Consider the following 21,640-nt stretch of genomic DNA (forward strand, 5'->3'; position numbering starts at 1 on the left):
CTCTATAAGTTTGCACCTTGTTCAGATCCATCTTCAGGAGGAGTCTTGTTTGAGAATATGTTCCTTTTTAGCTGATGGAATTGTAGTCAATTCCGGCTCCATCTTGCCAGATTATTCCATCAATTCTGTTATGTTCACTCTAAAAGAACTAGATCTTACAGTTCCATTGGACTTTGCAAAGGCAGGTAATAATGCCTGCAGTGGTGATACTGCTTTCCAGGATTTGTTTGCTGAAGCTAAGCTTCACATTGAAAATCTGTTTTTTTCTGAATCACCTGCACTAAGTATGAGCGTGCTTGATTTGGAGAAGGATCCTGCTTGTTTTTGCCTCTGGAGTGATCAACCTATTGATGCTAGCCAGAAAAAGTTGTCTGCTGGAGCTTCTTACGCAAGTTTGTCTCTTGAAACATCTGAAGATGCAGATGGTCAGCAAAATTCTTCTAATTCATCTTTGGTATCGTGGAGGTGTGTTGAGGTGAAAGAGGCTTGTGTTGAGGTAGCTATGGCGACTCTAGATGGCAGTGTGTTGGTTCAAGTTCCTCCTCCCGGGGGTATTGCGAGATTTGGTATTGCCTGTAAGCAATATTGCTCTAATGCTTCTGTTGAGCAGTTGTTTTTCATCCTGGATCTCTATGCATATTTTGGAAAAGTAAGTGAAAGGATAGCATTAGTAGGAAAGAGTAATAAATCGGCAATTCAGAGAACTGAATCATGGAATGATGAGCTGATTTCTAAGGCTCCCAGTGATACTGCTATGAGCTTTGCCATAAAGGACCTTCAATTGAAGTTTCTGGAGGATTCATGCAAGACTACACAGGGGAAGACTTTGGTTCAATTTATCGGGGAAGATCTGATTGTTAAAGTAGGTCATAGAACCCTTGGCGGAGTCATTGCTATATCATCAACTATACACTGGGAAACTGTGGAAGTGGATTGTTTAGACGTGGAGGGTAATTCTATGCTTGGCAACAGCACACTGTCAACTCCCTGTGCAAATGGCTCTCTGATTACTGCAAATGGATGTCCGCAGCTCAAAGCTGTGTTATGGGTAGAGCATAAAGGTCAGAGTCAGTTAAGTGGAAGAGCAAAGCATGCTCCTTTCCTCGATGTAAGTATTGTGCATGTTATACCTTCCCAAGCTCAGGATGCTGGTTGTCATAGCTTGAATGTGTCAGCTTGTATTAATGGTGTTCGTTTGGGTGGAGGAATGAACTATACTGAAGCCTTATTACATCGATTTGGAATTCTTGGTCCTGATGGGGGCCCTAGTGAAGGGCTTTTGAAAGGGTTGGAGAACTTGTCTAGTGGTCCACTGTCAAAAATCTTCAAGGCACCGTCTCATACTGTGGATCATGTGAAAGAAAGTATGATATTTGTCTTGCTTCTATTTGTAGTGTGTGCATCACAAAGCATGAGTGACTTCTTGTCATACGTTATGTACTGGCACTTGCATATGCTTAATCTCAATGCTGTCCTGCTTGAATCCTTGGCATTAACTATAATGAACATGAAAATATTAATTAAAAATATACATTCATTTTGCAGATGGAACATGTGACAGTAGCCATGATAGTTTATTTTCTCACCTGGGAAAGCCAAATGAAGTGGATGTGCTGGTTGATCTGAGAAATTGGTTGTTTGCTCTTGAAGGCGCACAGGAGATGGAAGACAGATCATGGTTTGATAACCATGTAAATACTAATAGGGAAGATAAGTGTTGGCATACTACTTTCAAGAGCTTGAAGGTTAAGGCAAAGAATACTCCAAAGGACCTATTGAACTGCAGTGTAAAGTCCAATGGTGATCATAGATATCCTGTGGAACTGATAATGGTGAGGATTCATTCTCTTAATTTCCCTCAAACTCAAAAATTAGCCCTTGGTGCTCTTATCTACACAAACACTAATATCTAACTAACTGAGATTAAATTTGTGACCAGTTGGTGTAATTGGTGCTCTAGCTCAGTTTTCTTCTGATCCATATTTTATTTTTGCTGGATTTGAGTGACTACTCTCACATCAATTAGCTATTTTTCCGAAAAATGTTGAGAGCGAGTTTAAGAATAGGGGATTATCATTTAGACTTCTTGAAAGAACACTTATTGGAAGTTGTGCTTTCACGAGGAGGACGGCGTAAAACTACAGCAATGTAATTATTTTGCTTAAAAATATTGTAAAATTTTACTTACTGAAGAATTCTGTCAAGAGCATCAAAGTCAAGAACAGTATCACGATACTTGGTTACTTTAACAGGTCACTTAACCCTTAGATCAGATGATGGCATTGTCATGACACTCTGACTGATATAATCCTATATGCTTGGGATACACCCTCAAGGGTTAAATCTTTGTAGGGATTGATGGAGAAGAGAGAAGTCTTTAATTAGTATTACCAACTTTACTTATCTTCAATGTTTTCTTTTGCACAATGGCGCATTAAGTGGTTGGTATATATAGCCATGAAAGGTGCTACAATAGTGCCATAATATTATTCAAATTTAGGGTCTAAATGATAAATAGATCAAGATTCAAAGCTTAAAGAGATTTGATGGGGAGTGTGCAATTTTTTTGGTCATGTTACTCACCTGTCATTGCTCTCTGGTGTATTCTCAGATGACATCCAATTCAATCTGTTAGTCTTTACTGGTTAAGATTTTAGGTTTTTGTCTGCATGAAGGACGTGCTCATTCCATTTTGATTTTCTTGTAATTCTGGGCGAGGATGTGGGGCTTCTCTGAGAAAGTCATATGAAGCTTACTAAATCCTAATCCCCCCTAACCTACTACTCCGTACCTTTTAGCGCTTTATCTTTCTCTGCAACTTATATGCTTTATATATATGTACTCTTGGATTGAAGAAACAGTTGTACTCCTATCAAGATTAATGGAACTGGATTATCTGTAGTTGATTTCTCTCTTTATAAGCTGTTTGTCTAATAGGGCATTAAATTTATGTATTTTCGATGAAGTTCTAGGGGAATTTAGGTAATTATATCCAAGTTTTTTTTTCCTTATTTTATATATAAACTCTAATTTCTGGACAATTAAGACGAGTCATTCCAGTCAAGAGGATAGCTCAAGAAACCTTTTTAGGCCATATTAAAAATTTGAAAAGTAAGTGTTTAATCCTTTAATCCTTACTGATGTGACTGCACCCAATGTTCTTTGAAAAGTATAATTGTCTGAGCAGCATAGACTAGTATACCCTGCTGGTCATTCTCAACTTATGTAAAATAACTAATGTATAATGTGTGCAGATTGGCGTTGAAGGTTTGCAGATGGTGAAACCTCAAGTCCAAACAAGCATCCATACAGTGGAGTTTCCTGTCATTGCTATTAAAGAAGCAGATATGAAGAAATTCGGAGGGGTAAATGTTGAGGTTCATATGGTTGTCTCGGAAGATGGTTTTGATGATGTAACAGACAACTGGATGGTTGAAAACCTTAAATTTTCTGTTGAGCAACCGGTATGAGTTTAACTTTTTCAATTTCTGTGTATGGACATTTATTCGACTTTTTGAGTCCGTCTCTAGCCATTTTCAATTCGTCATTGCTTGTGGGGTGCATTTTTCTGTAGATTGAGGCTGTTGTTACCAAGAATGAGCTGCAGCATCTTGCCTTTCTTTGCAAATCTGAAGTTGACTCTTTTGGAAGAGTGGCTGCCAGTGTTTTGCGACTTTTGAAACTGGAGGGTTCAATTGGTCAAGCAGCTATCAATCAGTTGAGCAACCTCGGTAAATTCTTAATACTACAATCCTACATATTAACACAAGTTTCTGTCCTAAACTAATGCAAGTTTAGGGTAACTTGGCAAGTTGAGTTCTAGTGTCCATGTCTTATTTACTGGTTGCTATTCCCTCTGATTCAAAATAAGCTCCTTCTAGCATGTTCTACATGTTAAGAAGTTGGCTGTATTTTGTCAAAGCTACGCTTGTTGTGTAAAATGGCATTTAATATTGCATTGATTAAATACAATAAATGCAAATATCTTGGAAATATTATCAACTAGTAAACCCAACACAGTAAAAATTACAAACCGTGGGAAAGAGGTTCGCCTACTAGTCATCTATGAAAAAAGTTACATTTTTTTTTTTTAAAGTGAAGTAGTTGCATATTTATACTCAAAAGTTAAACAAAAGGTGAAAAGCTAACTAGTTTGACCAAAAAAAAAAAAAAAAAAGGGAAACTAGCTTAACAAATACGGAGTAATCTGTAAAACATTAGTCTTTATTCTAATAGATAGGGCCGGCTACATGAACCTAGTTTTATTCTCTGACAAAATTTCTCTCTCCATTCCCTCCTGTCAAATACTATATGTTCATGTAAACCCAAATTCTATCATTCATAACTCCTTCCATACTAGTGAAACTGGTTCTCCCTTTCCCTATCCTCATATCTGCAATTCTTACCCGCTTCATTTCTCATTCTAATCTTTACGGTGTTCCCACACATCAATCTCAATGTATGCATCTCTTCTTCATCCATCTTTCTAATATGATCCTTCATTCCTTCCTAAATGGCCTAACATTCTAACCCATGTAATCGCACTGGTCTTATAGCTGTCCTATATAATCCAGCGTTAACTTTAGAGGTATGCTACGGCCACACACTCACACATACTTCTATCAGTGCCACCCAGACTTAATCTTGTGCTCTATAAATCACATCTAGGTCAATGCCTCCTTTTGTTTTCGATCCAAGTTACTTAAAACACTTATTCTTGGGAAACTCTTTGCTATCCTGCTACTACATCCTTGTTTGACTCCCTTCAAGTAAGTGATAGCTAATGTTGTACTGATATTGTAGAATGACTCATATCTTGTGTCAGGAGTATGATTGTGCTCTACCATTCCAATGGTGGCTACACCCACACTCAGGGGATAAATTTCGTTAGATAAACATATCAGTCATTTTTTCCAAGTCTTTCGGGAAAAGTCATGTTTGAGAAAGAGAGGAGGGGGGGGGTTTGGTGGTTCACAGCTATGTAAATTTTAATCCATACCATCGTTGACTTTAACCAACAGCAAGGTTGAGGGGCCTCAGCGAGACCAACCCTGAAGGACTTCAGAGAAAGTCTAGAGAGATGGACATAAAATTGAGGGATGGAAAATAGGAGAGATTTATTGGTTGGGAAAGGAGGAAAGGAATGGCAGTGATGAAGAATAAAGACAAGAGAACTTGTTCCATTGAACTGTCATTTTCCGCTTGAAATGCCAGTAAACAGATGCTTTAAATGCCACTTTTACTTGCTGAATTATGCAAATGTGTCTATTTAATCTCATTACACTGAAGCAGAAAATTAAGACACCTCAAGGATTTTTTGCATCTGTAGGTCCTGTAGGGTTCCTAGGGTGCATGCTAAGCTATAAACAATAATGATAAAAATTATTGATAAAGATTAAAAGGTTTTGGCATTTTCTGGAAAAGTGACAGAATGGTATTAATGGCTCTTATCTTGGAACCTGTTGCATAAGAACTGCTGCTGATGGGAACTTAGTGAGAGGTTGAAGGTGAAAGTAGGATTAGGAGAGAAGAAATTTGTTAAGCAGTAAAAGCTAATTACCCTTAGTCTGTGTGAGAGGAGGACTGTTGGATTTCCGATCATCAATTATGATTGCCTTGGGCTGATCTGTGAAAATAACGACGGAAGAAGTTTATCCTCTTATTTATACCTACCTCTGGGTTACCATTAAGTCAGAAATGCATAAAATGGACTTGATTATAGCTTTTATATTATCATTTGAAGGTTAGTGAGAGGAAGGAGTGAAAATGAAATTTGTACTGGAACAGAAATGGCTACTTTGGCTAGAAGCTGATTTTGATAATGTCAGTAATGCTTAGAACCTTAGAGCTTAAGAATTGCCGGTGGTAGTGGGAGTTTGAAGGTATGATTGGTGGTGATGGTGGTATGAATAACTCGGTTGTGCATAATTAGACCCGGGCCTGAATGGACAGGATTGGACTGGACCAATAAATTCAGTTCTGGTTTCCAGTCTTAGAAAAAGCACATTTTTGGGTTTATTTATTTATTTGTAGACCATATAAGAGCGTAGAAAAATAAGGAGGGGGTTGTTATGATGGGGGATTGCTTATTTATTTGCTTGTATTTAGTTGGAGGGGGGCCGGGGAATAGGGAGGCTTCCTCTTTATATAGGAGCCCAAATTCTGTGTCCTAATACTAATAATTTTTTCCAATATCAATATTGATGCATGTCATTTTGTTCAATCCAACATTTGCTTACTATTCTCTGAATTTAGTATCTCTTCCGACTTCTACCTCTTGTTTGCACTACAGCTGGTGAAATCTTGAAATGCCTTTTGAAACATCGTTAAGGGGGTGGGTGGGTGAGGGGGTTTGAGGGCGGAGAAATAAAGTGTGCACCCAATCGCACATCTCTGATGGTTTAAAAGGTTGGCAGTGATGGTAATTGGTTAGCACTAAATATATTTTGTATTCATATTCATATGGTAATTGGTTAGCACTGACATCATATTATTTTCTTTTGTTGACTTGACATGCTTAAACTCACGGAGCATTTTAATCTCATCTTCTCTTTCATTTACTTTGGAACTCTGTGGCATGCAGGAAGTGAAGGCATAGATAAATTTTTTAGCTCAAAGCAGCTGACTCGGGGTGACAATGATGTCTTTGAACATAGCCCTTCTTCAAATGGACATGTAAATAGCTCACATCCATCTGTGAAAACCATCGTAACCTTGCTTGAGAAGGAAGTTGAGGATACAGAATCCAAATGTGCTGCTCTGATTTCTGATATCGGTGAATCAGAGACTTCCTCACAACACCTTGATCGTGTCAAGGAACTTGGTCAGCAAATTGAAAGTGTTCGTATGTTATTGAAGCAGTTGAAGAATCAAGGTTAGCCTATTTTGCATTTAAATATATTTTTTTGTCAATTCTTTTTTGTACAAGTTACTAAGCCCAGGGAGGAAAATCCGACCCTGTTTGGTATAATATTAGTGATTCTTTTTTGTACATAGTCATATATATATAGATATCTATATACTTCATACGAGTGTTAGACAAAAGGCAAATAAGGAGCATTCATTTGACACAATAATTTTGTAACTTGAATGTAAAATTTTGTATCTGCAAGCGCGATAATGCACTGAATTTTTTTTCGTATTAATTCTGTATCAATTTTCTAGAGTTCTAATTTTGTATAATTTTCATTCAATTTTTAAAGTTTTATGTTAGGTTTGCACACCTAATATATCATAACTAATACTCCGTATATAAAGCTAAATTTTTAATCAGGTCACAAAAGACATTCTAATATTATGCCAAGTGTTGCATTAATTATTATTTATTAGTATGACACATTAGGAAAAACTTGTGTGAGTCTGGTTCACGATAATATTATGATGGACCTGAAGTTCTACATGACTACACGTGCGCAACTGACTTTGTATAGAACACAGACTACACACACAGTGACCTAATATTAAATATAGTAACCTTAATTTAACATAGTAACCTTTAATAAATTTTGTGTGATTTTTACTATTGTTGCAAATCTGAAGTATGACGTTATGACCTTAATTTTAACTTAGTGACCTATATTATTCATATTGACTAGTATTTCAAACTTTTCATTAAACAAATTATTCTCTCGTGACATTTATAAAAACACAATCACTTTTATTTTAATACAATAACCATTATTTTAACATATTGACCTTTTTTTTTATTAATAAAACGACCACAGTAACACTACTCTTAGTGGTTCACAATAACTTAATGTGAACCCGATTTATTTAAGAGTTTGTAATGAAACATAGGATACTAATTTAATGTTGGATAGATTTAGATAGAGTTGGGATAAAAATTTAATGTTGGATAGATTTAATCATTTAAATAGAGTTTGCAAGAAAAAAAGTTTGTTTCTCAATAAAATTTAGATAGATTTTTAAGGATAAAATTGTTGGGTAAAGTTTTATTTTCAATAATATTTTATAATGTTTAATAAATCTATTTTTAGGCCATAAGTTTCCTACATTATGACAAAAGTGAGTATATGACCCGTATTGTAGACCCAACCTTGAGGCAAACCCAGGCAATCAGCCTGATTGATGAATTTTGTCAATCAGTTGCTTTTTGTGGGCCCCCCTTGCCAAATAAATTAATTTTATACTACTATTCGGTTTTGAAGACGTTAGTAACTCTAACAGTCTAACATGTGTTTCTTTTTTTTTTTTTTTTTTTTTTTTTTTTTTTTTTTTTAAATTTTATTAACATCTTCTCCAATCTTCCACCCCAACACCGTCATAGTCACCATCACTCCGACCACCATCCGAAACCCATCACAGCCACCACCATCTTTACGCCTTCTGCCGAACGAACCCAAATAGCCTGAGATCTGTTATGGGTCCAGCCCAATTTGTGGTAAAATGTATTTTGTATTTGGCCCATTTTACTTGGTCAAATTTTATTACATTTTGCTAGTTTGTAGTAAGTCTTTTTGGGCTTATTTTTGGTGGCTTTCTTAGAAAGCTTTGGGGTAAAATTTTTGTGAGATTAGGGCAGCAGCCAAGTGAAGTGAGGAGTGGAATTCATTCACAAAAAATGAGAACACACAAAAGAGAGAGAAAGTGAGTATTTCATTTTCGGATTTTTCTGGACAGCCTTTAGAGATTTGTCCGTTGCCGGAAATTCAACCGTTGGATCATCCTCAAATTTTGACAGCTTGTTCCTGACATCAAGGGCTTCATTTTGGACGGTGGAGATCGTCGTTTGAGCTCTAGTTTGGTCAGAATCGTCCTTGGACAGAAGCACTGTTTTTGGGTGATTTCTACTCCTCTTGTTCTCTAATTTTCATCTCTTATTGTTTGTTGTTGTTGATGGGTGTATAAACCTTTTGTAGACTGATTTGGGTTTATTTTACCCTCAATTATCAATAAGAGAAGTTAGGGTGGACTCCTTAACGGTCCCGTGGTTTTTATCCTTCACATCGAAGGGGTTTTCCACGTAAAAGTCTCGTGTGTTGATTATTATCTTTTCTTCCTATTATTGTTGGTGCTATTGTTATTTTGCTACTGCATTATTGCTGGTTGTGTGTGTGGTTATTTGGTTGTGAAATAATTTGGGTTGATTTGTTTGAATTATTGGTTGATTGTCTTGAGTTGGTGATTTTGTGAGAGTCGTAGTGACCTCTTCCGATCCCTACAACTTGGTATCAGAGCCGTGGTTAATATAATCACATTATGGAGTCGAGTAGTAGTAGCTCGATGGTTAAATTGACATCAACTAATTATTCAATTTGGAGACCTATGATGGAAGACTTGTTATATTGCAAGGACTTGTTTGACCCTATTGACTCTGTCACTGATAAAGATGGAAATGTTTCTAAACCATCTAAACCGGATAAAATGGAAGTTAAAGATTGGGAAAAGTTGAAAAGGAAGACTTTGGGGACAATTAGGCAATGGGTTGATATTAGCATATTCAACCATGTGTCACAAGAGTCCGACCCTTATGAGTTGTGGAAGAAGTTAGAAGGTCTTTATGAAAGGAAGACCGCCCATAATAAAGCTTCATTGATTAAAAGACTTGTTAATTTGAAATTGAAAAATGGAAAGTCTGTTTCTGAGCATCTTAATGATTTTCAGGATATTATTAACAAGTTGACTACTATGAAAGTTACTCTTGATGATGAGCTGCAGGCTTTGTTTTTGTTGAGTTCTTTGCCAGATAGTTGGGAGACCTTGGTTGTGACTATTAGTAACTCTGCTCCAGATGGTGTGTTATCTTTGGATGTGATCAAAGATAGCATGTTTAATGAAGAAATCAGAAGAAAGAAGATGGGAGTTGATAATTCACACGCTCTTGTTGTTGAGAATAGAGGAAGAGGCAAGAGTAAGGGTCCCAAAGGTCGTGATAACTCAAGGAGTAGGTCCAAATCCAATGATGGAAGAAATGTGAATACCTGCCACTACTGCAAGAAGCCTGGTCATATCAAGAAGTATTGTTTCCGTTTGAAAAAGGAACAGAGAAAGAAGAATGATTCACAAAAAGAGGGAGATGATAAAAACACTGCAGCAACAGCTTCCAAAAGTGATGATGAGGTCACTTTGATTTGTGCAACTAGTGAGTGTCATCATGTTGACAGTTCAGACACAGAGTGGTTAGTAGATACAGGGGCTTCATACCATTGTGTTCCCAAGAGAGAGTACTTCATGAACTACAAGTCTGGTGATTTTGGTAGTGTGAAGATGGGAAATCAGAGCTCAGCAAGCATTGTTGGGCTAGGTGATATTCGTGTGAAGACAAGTGTTGGGTGCGTGCTTACATTGAAGAATGTGCGCCATATTCCTGATCTACGCCTTAATTTGTTGTCTGCTAATGTTCTTGATTTAGAGGGTTTCCGACATACCTTTGGTGATGGTAAGTGGAAGTTGTCTAAGGGTTCGATGACAGTCGCTCGGGGTGAGTTGTGTTGCTCTTTGTACAAGACATATTTGAGTGTATGTTCTGGTGAGATTAATGCAGTGGAAGAGAAGAATTCTCCTAATTTGTGGCATCGAAGATTGGGACATATGAGTGACAAGGGATTAAAACTTTTAGCAGGTAAAACATTGATTCCTGTTGATAAAACTGTTTCTCTTGACCCTTGTGATCATTGTTTGGCAGGAAAGCAGCATAGAGCTTTCTTTTCCAGGAAGTCTACTAGAAAGCAAGCCAAGTTGGAGTTAGTACACTCCGATGTTTGTGGTCCCATTGAAGTTGAATCTCTTGGTGGCAATAGATATTTTGTCACTTTCATTGATGATGCTACTCGAAGAACTTGGGTGTATATGTTGAAGACAAAATGCCAAGTGTTCGAGGTCTTCCAGAAATTTCATTCCATGGTAGAAAGGGAGACAGAAAGAAAGTTGAAGCGTCTTCGAACTGACAATGGTGGTGAGTACACTTCGAAAGAGTTCAAGTATTATTGCTCACAGCATGGCATAAGACATGAGAAGACAGAGCCTGGTACACCACAACACAATGGAGTTGCAGAAAGGATGAACAGAACCATTATGGAGAAAGTGAGATGTATGCTTAGAATGTCTGACCTTCCTAAGACATTCTGGGCTGAAGCAGTTCAGTGTGCCGTTTATTTGATCAACCGTTCTCCATCAGTTCCTCTTGGTTTTGACATTCCTGATAGAGCATGGAAAGGGTGTGATCCTTCATATTCACACTTGAGAGTCTTTGGATGCAAGGCATTCATGCATGTGCCGAAAGATCAAAGATCGAAGCTTGATTCCAAGACTAATCCATGTGTCTTTGTTGGCTATGGTGATGAAGAGTATGGTTTCAGACTATATGATCCTGAAAAAAAGAAGGTTGTGAGAAGTAGAGATGTAGTATTCTTTGAGCATGAGAAGGGTGCAGATCTTCTGAGTACAAGGTATTCTTCTACTTCAGAATTGTCTTTTGATACTACTGATGATGTTTCTTCTCCTACACCTGTAAATCAGCCTGCAAATGAGAATGTTGAGGAGAATCATGAAGATGTTGGTGAGGTACAACCTGATGGTGATGTACCAATTCATCATAATGATGATGGCGTTCATGAGGATGATGGTGTTGATCATGATGAGTCTTCCTCAAATGAGGAAGAAGTACATGAAGAGGTTCATGAGCAGGGGGAGCAACCTACCCCTCAAGTTGTGGATACACATGTTCGAAGGTCAACCAGAGAGCACAAGCCTTCAACAAAGTATCCAAGCTCAGAGTTCATTCTACTCACCGAGGATGGAGAGCCAGAAAATTATCGAGAAGTGTTGTCTCTTGAAGAGAAAGATTTGTGGCTCGATGCAATGAAGGAAGAAATGGATTCCTTACAGAAGAATGAAACTTATGAGTTGGTGAAGCCTCCCAAGGGTAAGAAAGTCTTGAAAAACAGGTGGGTTTTCAAGAACAAGAAAGATGGTGAGAAGATTGTGAAGAGGAAAGCCAGATTGGTGGTCAAGGGATGTAACCAAAAAAAGGGCATTGACTTTGATGAGATCTTCTCTCCAGTTGTCAAAATGACTTCTATCAGAACTGTGCTAGGGTTAGCTGCAAGTCTTGATCTTGAGTTAGAACAGCTTGATGTTAAAACTGCCTTTTTACATGGTGACTTGCATGAAGAAATCTACATGGAGCAACCTGAAGGATTTGAGGAAAAGGGGAAAGAAAATCTTGTTTGCAAGTTAAAAAAGAGTCTTTATGGGCTTAAACAGGCACCAAGGCAGTGGTACCGAAAATTTGATTCGTTTATGACAAGTAATGGTTATAAGCGGACTTCTGCAGATCCTTGTGTGTACTTTAAGAGGTTCCCTGGTGGCAAGTTCATTATCCTTCTTTTGTATGTAGATGATATGCTGATAGTTGGACAAGATTCAGAGATGATTAGCAACTTGAAGAAAAACTTGTCCAAGTCATTTGACATGAAAGACTTGGGTCCCGCAAAGCAAATCTTAGGCATGGAGATTGCTCGTGATAGGAAAGCGGGAAAATTATGGCTATCACAAGAAAAGTATATTGAACGGGTTCTTGAAAGGTTCAATATGAAGCATGCCAAGCCTGTTAGTACACCACTTGCACCACATTTCAAGCTAAGCAAGAAAGCTTGTCCTACAACAGAGAAGGAGAAAGCAAGTATGTCTTCTATTCCATATTCTTCTGCTGTTGGTTCTCTGATGTATGCTATGGTTTGTACTAGGCCAGATATTGCACATTCTGTTGGATTAGTGAGTAGATACTTATCCAATCCGGGTAAGGCTCATTGGGAAGCAGTAAAGTGGATCTTCAGATACTTGCGGGGCACTTCCAAGTTAAGTTTGTGTTATGGAAGTGGCAAACCTTTACTTGAAGGATATACAGATGCAGACATGGCAGGTGATCTTGATAACAGAAAGTCTACCTCAGGTTATGTGTTTACTTTTTCAGGGGGAGCCATCTCATGGCAATCCAAGCTACAAAAATGTGTAGCATTGTCAACAACTGAGGCAGAGTATATTGCAGCTGTGGAAGCTGGCAAAGAGATGCTATGGCTTAAAAGGTTCCTTCGTGAGTTGGGTTTGAAGCAAGGAGAATATGTAGTGCTTTGTGATAGTCAAAGTGCTATGGATTTGAGTAAGAATGCAATGTACCATTCTCGTACCAAGCACATTGATGTTCGATATCATTGGTTACGAGATGTGATTGAAGAAAGGCATTTGAAACTGAAGAAAGTCCACACCGACAAGAATGGTGCAGATATGTTGACTAAGATGGTTCCCGGAAGCAAGCTTGATGTTTGTAGCAAGCTTGTGGGAATGAGCTTCAAGTGATGCTTGAAGCGTGTTGGTCTTCCCCGTGTTGGGCTGGAGGGGGAGATTGTTATGGGTCCAGCCCAATTTGTGGTAAAATGTATTTTGTATTTGGCCCATTTTACTTGGTCAAATTTTATTACATTTTGCTAGTTTGTAGTAAGTCTTTTTGGGCTTATTTTTGGTGGCTTTCTTAGAAAGCTTTGGGGTAAAATTTTTGTGAGATTAGGGCAGCAGCCAAGTGAAGTGAGGAGTGGAATTCATTCACAAAAAATGAGAACACACAAAAGAGAGAGAAAGTGAGTATTTCATTTTCGGATTTTTCTGGACAGCCTTTAGAGATTTGTCCGTTGCCGGAAATTCAACCGTTGGATCATCCTCAAATTTTGACAGCTTGTTCCTGACATCAAGGGCTTCATTTTGGACGGTGGAGATCGTCGTTTGAGCTCTAGTTTGGTCAGAATCGTCCTTGGACAGAAGCACTGTTTTTGGGTGATTTCTACTCCTCTTGTTCTCTAATTTTCATCTCTTATTGTTTGTTGTTGTTGATGGGTGTATAAACCTTTTGTAGACTGATTTGGGTTTATTTTACCCTCAATTATCAATAAGAGAAGTTAGGGTGGACTCCTTAACGGTCCCGTGGTTTTTATCCTTCACATCGAAGGGGTTTTCCACGTAAAAGTCTCGTGTGTTGATTATTATCTTTTCTTCCTATTATTGTTGGTGCTATTGTTATTTTGCTACTGCATTATTGCTGGTTGTGTGTGTGGTTATTTGGTTGTGAAATAATTTGGGTTGATTTGTTTGAATTATTGGTTGATTGTCTTGAGTTGGTGATTTTGTGAGAGTCGTAGTGACCTCTTCCGATCCCTACAAGATCTTCGTCCTCTTCTTCAGTTCTTCCCGTCGTCCTCTTCTTCCCAACAATGGCAGCTTCGCGGCGAAACTAAAAGACACCCTACTTGAATAGAGTGTAAATTAGGGCCATATAAACCCTTTAGGGAAAGCATTTCATTTGCGGCGACATTTTAAACTGCCATATAAGGTGGGTTTTTGCGGAATTTCAGAATTGGGTGATGGGTTTTGGAGCTTGAGTTTCATTGCATAGAAATGGAGGTTGAGAGAAATTGGGGGTTGAATTGAGTGGTTATTGTGGTAATTGAGGGAGTGAGAATGAAGATGATGATGATGATGATGATGATGATGATGATGATGAGGTTAATCAAGCTTTCATGGTGGTTGTTACTTGTTAGGATTGGAAGCTGAAATTCTGGGTTTTGAGTGACCGATTACTCCCATTCGCATTTTTATTTAATTTTTTGGGTTGTTGTTGGAGTGCTTGTTGATTGATTTTAATGGAAGGAGGAGGAGGTGGATTTGCAGGGAGTGGGGTGGATTTGCAGGGAGTAAGAGTGAGAGAGAGAGAGAGAGAGGTGGATTTGTGGTAACGGCAATGAATATCAACGTTTGCACAAGCTGACCGAACTACCCTTACTAATATGACTGAAAAGACGAAATTAACCCCTGATTTACACAAACTGTAAATTAGCCTGATTGACTTGTATTTCCTCCCCAACCTTCTACTATACCATACGAATGTGATTATATCATATGAAATGTGATTATATTACTACAAAAGTGATTATATCATCCTGAAACTGTTATGTATATGTATCACTCAAAAAGTGAATTTATCATTATAAAAAGTATCAAATAGTAAATTACATCATTCAAAAGATGATTTTTAAATTTTATCATCTTAAAGATAGTTATATAATCTCATTAAATGATGTACTATGAGATTATATAATTCAAAATATGACTCACAAAAAGATAATTATATCATCTAAAAATGTGATTATATCATCTAGAATGTGATTATATTATTTGAAAGTGTCAAATTTTGGGTCTACAATAATTTAATGTAGACCGGGTCCATACAAGACCAAATATATAAACCTGAACTTTTAGTCAGGTGACGAAATGGTGACGCTTGGCATTCTAACTTATCGCCAAGTGTCGCGCCACCTTGGATAGATTTAAATAGATTCATAAAATAAAAAAGTTAGTTAAAAATAGGGTTAGTTTAGAGTTTTATTTTCGATAAAATACCAAATAATAAACTTATAATTAGGTCACAAGACATCATCGTATACTATTTTAACTTTTCGCCAAGTGTCGTACCACGTTGGATAAATATAAATAAATTTTGTAGAAAAAAAATTAATTTAGAATTCTATTTTCAATCAATTAAATTGAATTATAATATAATTTTATCTTAAAATTCCATAAACAACTCGGGCATCTCACGGACACAAAACTAGTTAAAATTAAAAAAAATGTTTAATTTTGGATTAAATTGAAAAAATAATAACATAATTGATTATAGTAAAATATATATTAAAAATAATAATAATAAAAAAACTATTTAACTTAAAAAAAAACACTTTTAAATTCATCATATTCAACCATATATTTATCACACTCTAACTCCAGCAATTTCATGTACGAAGTATATATTGTCACTTGCCATGTCACCGGATGTATTTTTTTTAAGTCCCAAAAAAAATTATGGAGTACTACGTAATCACGTATTACAGAGTAATAATCAACAATTACTAAAAATAAATAAATAAATAAAGTTCAAGCTAAAATTAAATACTGGGTAAAGATTAAGAAAACATGTCAATAATATTTACTATTGGTTTAAGATATATGTACATATTGGTATTTTGTATGATATCAAAAACGATCTAAGTTGTTAATGTATAGGAAACTAGTTAGATTGTTGACTAACATTGGTTAGGAGTTTTCTTATTATAAATAAGGTACTGAATTTTATTTAATTTGAGAAGTCAGTAATTTCATATATATTTATTTTCCTCCGATCCAAATTAAATAGCATCACTAAGCTACATGGAAGATCTAAGTGATGATTTGATGATCGAAATCTTGATTCGATTGCCGCTGCGAGCAGCTCATCAATGTAAGGCCGTCTCGAAGCATTGGCTTTCTTTGATTTCTAAGGATCACTTCAAGGAACGTTATTGTAGGCATCGTGGTGACGGTAAAAACAACTACTCGTATATACTAATTGGCGCTCTTATACATCATCGTGGTGTTAAAACAGATTTAAAACCATATGAAGAGCGATGTATAACAAAATTTATGCCTAACGAAGATGTTAACAACAAGGTCCTTGGAATTAGTTTGGGTTTCGAAAATCTGCAATGTTCGTTACATGGTGTGTTACAAGTGTCCAAAGACTTGCTGTTGATGAACATTGACGAAACTGGTTTTGAACAAAAACTGATGATATATAACGCCTTAACAGAAGAAAAATTCATTCTTCCTCCGTATCCGTTACAACATGATAGAAAAAGCGTTAATCTTTTTAGTGGGTTCTTGTGTAGGGAGGATGAATACAAAGTGGTGGTTGCTTCTCAACCTCAGGTCCCGTTGTTTGAATATCATCTGTATCAACCTTTAGATGTATCAGTCTTCTCTTCAAGAAGCGGCAAGTGGACACACTATGAAGTAAATTCCCCTTTCGATCAGGTTTTGAGGAGTCCTATTTGGGGTGTTAGAAGTCACTACGCCGTGGATTGCAATGGGAAGCTCCATTGGGTCAGCAAGAAAATCATTATTGTACATGATCCCTTCAAAACTCCTGGACGATTTGACTACATCGACTTTCCTGATCAATTAAAGTTATTAAAGAAAAATAATTTATACTGGATAAGCAATGTTCGGGGCTACATCCGGCTTTACGAGGCCACTAAACCAACTTATAATTCAACAATTTCATACTGGGATCGAAACGACTACGCCAACGGTGTTTGGAGCTGGAGCGTCAACCAACAGATTGATCTTACTGCTATTAACTGGCCAACTACTACACAACGACTTATGATTTTTGGTTTCAATCATTTTGGAGATGTTGTGTATCTTTACTTGGATAATACTCGTTCTTTTTTCGCATTGAACCTAAAGACTAAATCTCTCGCTATTCTTACCCAATTCAAAACTCCTGGCATTATGTACCGCTTGAAATATTTCCCTCTTACTCCACCCTGTTGGCCAACAACCTTTGTTAATAACCGAACTGCTGTAAACAATAAAAACAGAACAAAGTTACCGGGAAATAGACTGAGTCGCGGACTATGTCGCTTTCTTTAGAACATTCACGGTACTGTCCTTTAATTTGTGCAAGCAGCTCGTACAACAACCGGATGTTCCCCAGGATAAAACAGCCTTCTTCTATTGTAATTATACCGGTGGAACTGCACAAAACCACCGGGCAACTAAACACCAAAAAAGAAATGAAACTGCTCGAGGGTTTTGTTTTTGTGAGGAAAAATAGAGAGGAGAAGAAGATTGCTTTCTGTATTTTTTGTGTATAAAAAACAGGAAATCAACACGCCTTTTATAGGAAAAATTGCAACGTAACTGCTGCTGTTTAATTAGGCACTAATCACGCAATTAAAACGGTCATAAGTTGAACGTTCAAAACGGTTACAGAAGATTAATGCGTGGCAAAACGTTTAGCAAAAAATCAGTGAAAACGTTTGCATGATTAACGCTCCATTAATCAGTTTTGAAAAACGGTCAAACGTAATCAGTCAAAAACGTTTAGCAAAAATCAAGGAACTAATCACGCAATTAGCCTTGTCCAAAAAATAAGTTTATTTAATAAACCCGACCCGACCCAACCCAACCCAGCCCGGCCCGGCCCGGCTCGGCTCGGTTCGGTTCGGCGCGCGTGTGTGTGATAGATGGTTTACCATATAGGTCCTCCCTCTCCACAAAATGTGGGTAGCCCAAGGGCCACACCCCTTTAGCCCACTCTCTATATTATAAAGAGAGTAAAACTCTCATTTCCCACCAATGTGGGACTTTGAGTTTTTTCACAAAATTCACACACTCACTTGTTGTTCCAACAATCCCCCACTTGAATTTTTTGAAAACATTTTCGAGCAGAATCCATACATATATAGGTTGCGCATAAACAGAAGTGTTTTTCAACTTGAACTTCGACGTAGTGAGTACGATTCAGATTCAACAAGGGTGACTCGAAGTTTTGAACCCTATCTCTGACAACGTACCACACACAACCTACTCTTGGTGTTGTTCTAGACCCGTGCTATTTCGGCCATGCACGTCTATCCCAGTGTAGTGAATGCTCTAGAAATGCTGCCACACATTTCATAGGAAGCGGCCTAACTTCCACATTCACATAGGTGAATCTATCAAGAGTACTCCTGTAGCTTGGTACTCCACTCCAAATTGGAGTATAGATTTCATTAAGAGTTCCTATTAACTCATCCTTCATCGCTTCAGGAAATTATGTCTTTTGAACATATTCAACTCATAACACACCATAACTTGTTATTACCCTTTGAACCTATTTCTTGGGATCTCCAGTTCATAGGTTGGGTTACCATTATGTGTGGTTCATTTCAATGGCAATAGTCCCATTTTCTTAGAGGAAAAATGGACTTTCTCCCTAGCTAATCCTTTCGTCAAAGGATCAGCCAAGTTATTCTCAGTGCGTACGTGATCCACTCTAACAGCTCCGATAGAGAGATATTCTCTCACAGTGCTGTGCTTACGACGTATTTGTCGTCTCTTACCGTTGTAATAACGGTTCTGAACTTTTGCAATAGCCGCGGTACTATCGCAATGGATCATCTGAACATGTAAATAGCTCACATCCATCTGTGAAAACCATCGTAACCTTGCTTGAGAAGGAAGTTGAGGATACAGAATCCAAATGTGCTGCTCTGATTTCTGATATCGGTGAATCAGAGACTTCCTCACAACACCTTGATCGTGTCAAGGAACTTGGTCAGCAAATTGAAAGTGTTCGTATGTTATTGAAGCAGTTGAAGAATCAAGGTTAGCCTATTTTGCATTTAAATATATTTTTTTGTCAATTCTTTTTTGTACAAGTTACTAAGCCCAGGGAGGAAAATCCGACCCTGTTTGGTATAATATTAGTGATTCTTTTTTGTACATAGTCATATATATATAGATATCTATATACTTCATACGAGTGTTAGACAAAAGGCAAATAAGGAGCATTCATTTGACACAATAATTTTGTAACTTGAATGTAAAATTTTGTATCTGCAAGCGCGATAATGCACTGAATTTTTTTTCGTATTAATTCTGTATCAATTTTCTAGAGTTCTAATTTTGTATAATTTTCATTCAATTTTTAAAGTTTTATGTTAGGTTTGCACACCTAATATATCATAACTAATACTCCGTATATAAAGCTAAATTTTTAATCAGGTCACAAAAGACATTCTAATATTATGCCAAGTGTTGCATTAATTATTATTTATTAGTATGACACATTAGGAAAAACTTGTGTGAGTCTGGTTCACGATAATATTATGATGGACCTGAAGTTCTACATGACTACACGTGCGCAACTGACTTTGTATAGAACACAGACTACACACACAGTGACCTAATATTAAATATAGTAACCTTAATTTAACATAGTAACCTTTAATAAATTTTGTGTGATTTTTACTATTGTTGCAAATCTGAAGTATGACGTTATGACCTTAATTTTAACTTAGTGACCTATATTATTCATATTGACTAGTATTTCAAACTTTTCATTAAACAAATTATTCTCTCGTGACATTTATAAAAACACAATCACTTTTATTTTAATACAATAACCATTATTTTAACATATTGACCTTTTTTTTTATTAATAAAACGACCACAGTAACACTACTCTTAGTGGTTCACAATAACTTAATGTGAACCCGATTTATTTAAGAGTTTGTAATGAAACATAGGATACTAATTTAATGTTGGATAGATTTAGATAGAGTTGGGATAAAAATTTAATGTTGGATAGATTTAATCATTTAAATAGAGTTTGCAAGAAAAAAAGTTTGTTTCTCAATAAAATTTAGATAGATTTTTAAGGATAAAATTGTTGGGTAAAGTTTTATTTTCAATAATATTTTATAATGTTTAATAAATCTATTTTTAGGCCATAAGTTTCCTACATTATGACAAAAGTGAGTATATGACCCGTATTGTAGACCCAACCTTGAGGCAAACCCAGGCAATCAGCCTGATTGATGAATTTTGTCAATCAGTTGCTTTTTGTGGGCCCCCCTTGCCAAATAAATTAATTTTATACTACTATTCGGTTTTGAAGACGTTAGTAACTCTAACAGTCTAACATGTGTTTCTTTTTTTTTTTTTTTTTTTTTTTTTTTTTTTTTTTAAATTTTATTAACATCTTCTCCAATCTTCCACCCCAACACCGTCATAGTCACCATCACTCCGACCACCATCCGAAACCCATCACAGCCACCACCATCTTTACGCCTTCTGCCGAACGAACCCAAATAGCCTGAGATCTGTTATGGGTCCAGCCCAATTTGTGGTAAAATGTATTTTGTATTTGGCCCATTTTACTTGGTCAAATTTTATTACATTTTGCTAGTTTGTAGTAAGTCTTTTTGGGCTTATTTTTGGTGGCTTTCTTAGAAAGCTTTGGGGTAAAATTTTTGTGAGATTAGGGCAGCAGCCAAGTGAAGTGAGGAGTGGAATTCATTCACAAAAAATGAGAACACACAAAAGAGAGAGAAAGTGAGTATTTCATTTTCGGATTTTTCTGGACAGCCTTTAGAGATTTGTCCGTTGCCGGAAATTCAACCGTTGGATCATCCTCAAATTTTGACAGCTTGTTCCTGACATCAAGGGCTTCATTTTGGACGGTGGAGATCGTCGTTTGAGCTCTAGTTTGGTCAGAATCGTCCTTGGACAGAAGCACTGTTTTTGGGTGATTTCTACTCCTCTTGTTCTCTAATTTTCATCTCTTATTGTTTGTTGTTGTTGATGGGTGTATAAACCTTTTGTAGACTGATTTGGGTTTATTTTACCCTCAATTATCAATAAGAGAAGTTAGGGTGGACTCCTTAACGGTCCCGTGGTTTTTATCCTTCACATCGAAGGGGTTTTCCACGTAAAAGTCTCGTGTGTTGATTATTATCTTTTCTTCCTATTATTGTTGGTGCTATTGTTATTTTGCTACTGCATTATTGCTGGTTGTGTGTGTGGTTATTTGGTTGTGAAATAATTTGGGTTGATTTGTTTGAATTATTGGTTGATTGTCTTGAGTTGGTGATTTTGTGAGAGTCGTAGTGACCTCTTCCGATCCCTACAACTTGGTATCAGAGCCGTGGTTAATATAATCACATTATGGAGTCGAGTAGTAGTAGCTCGATGGTTAAATTGACATCAACTAATTATTCAATTTGGAGACCTATGATGGAAGACTTGTTATATTGCAAGGACTTGTTTG

The 21,640-nt window shown here is 36.8% G+C and overlaps 1 protein-coding gene across 3 annotated transcripts in view; it reads left to right on the forward strand.

The window, feature by feature from the left end:
* LOC110723732 overlaps nt 1-19,465 on the forward strand; it is a 30,775-nt gene extending 11,310 nt beyond the window's left edge. For 2 of the 3 annotated variants that reach the window (XM_021903101.1, XM_021903103.1), the window contains 5 exons: nt 26-1,364; nt 1,546-1,832; nt 3,255-3,464; nt 3,575-3,731; nt 6,584-7,145. In XM_021903101.1, coding sequence (XP_021758793.1) covers nt 26-1,364; nt 1,546-1,832; nt 3,255-3,464; nt 3,575-3,731; nt 6,584-6,879 — 2,289 coding nt within the window. In that variant the 3' untranslated portion in view covers nt 6,880-7,145. Of the gene's footprint in view, nt 1-25; nt 1,365-1,545; nt 1,833-3,254; nt 3,465-3,574; nt 3,732-6,583; nt 7,146-18,993 lie in introns of those variants that run through there. The other variant, XM_021903102.1, reaches the window with a different exon arrangement.
* Nucleotides 19,466-21,640: the final 2,175 nt, after the last annotated feature.

This window comes from Chenopodium quinoa, unplaced genomic scaffold (genome assembly GCF_001683475.1).
Source record: "Chenopodium quinoa cultivar QQ74 unplaced genomic scaffold, ASM168347v1, whole genome shotgun sequence".
Taxonomy (NCBI): domain Eukaryota; kingdom Viridiplantae; phylum Streptophyta; class Magnoliopsida; order Caryophyllales; family Amaranthaceae; genus Chenopodium; species Chenopodium quinoa.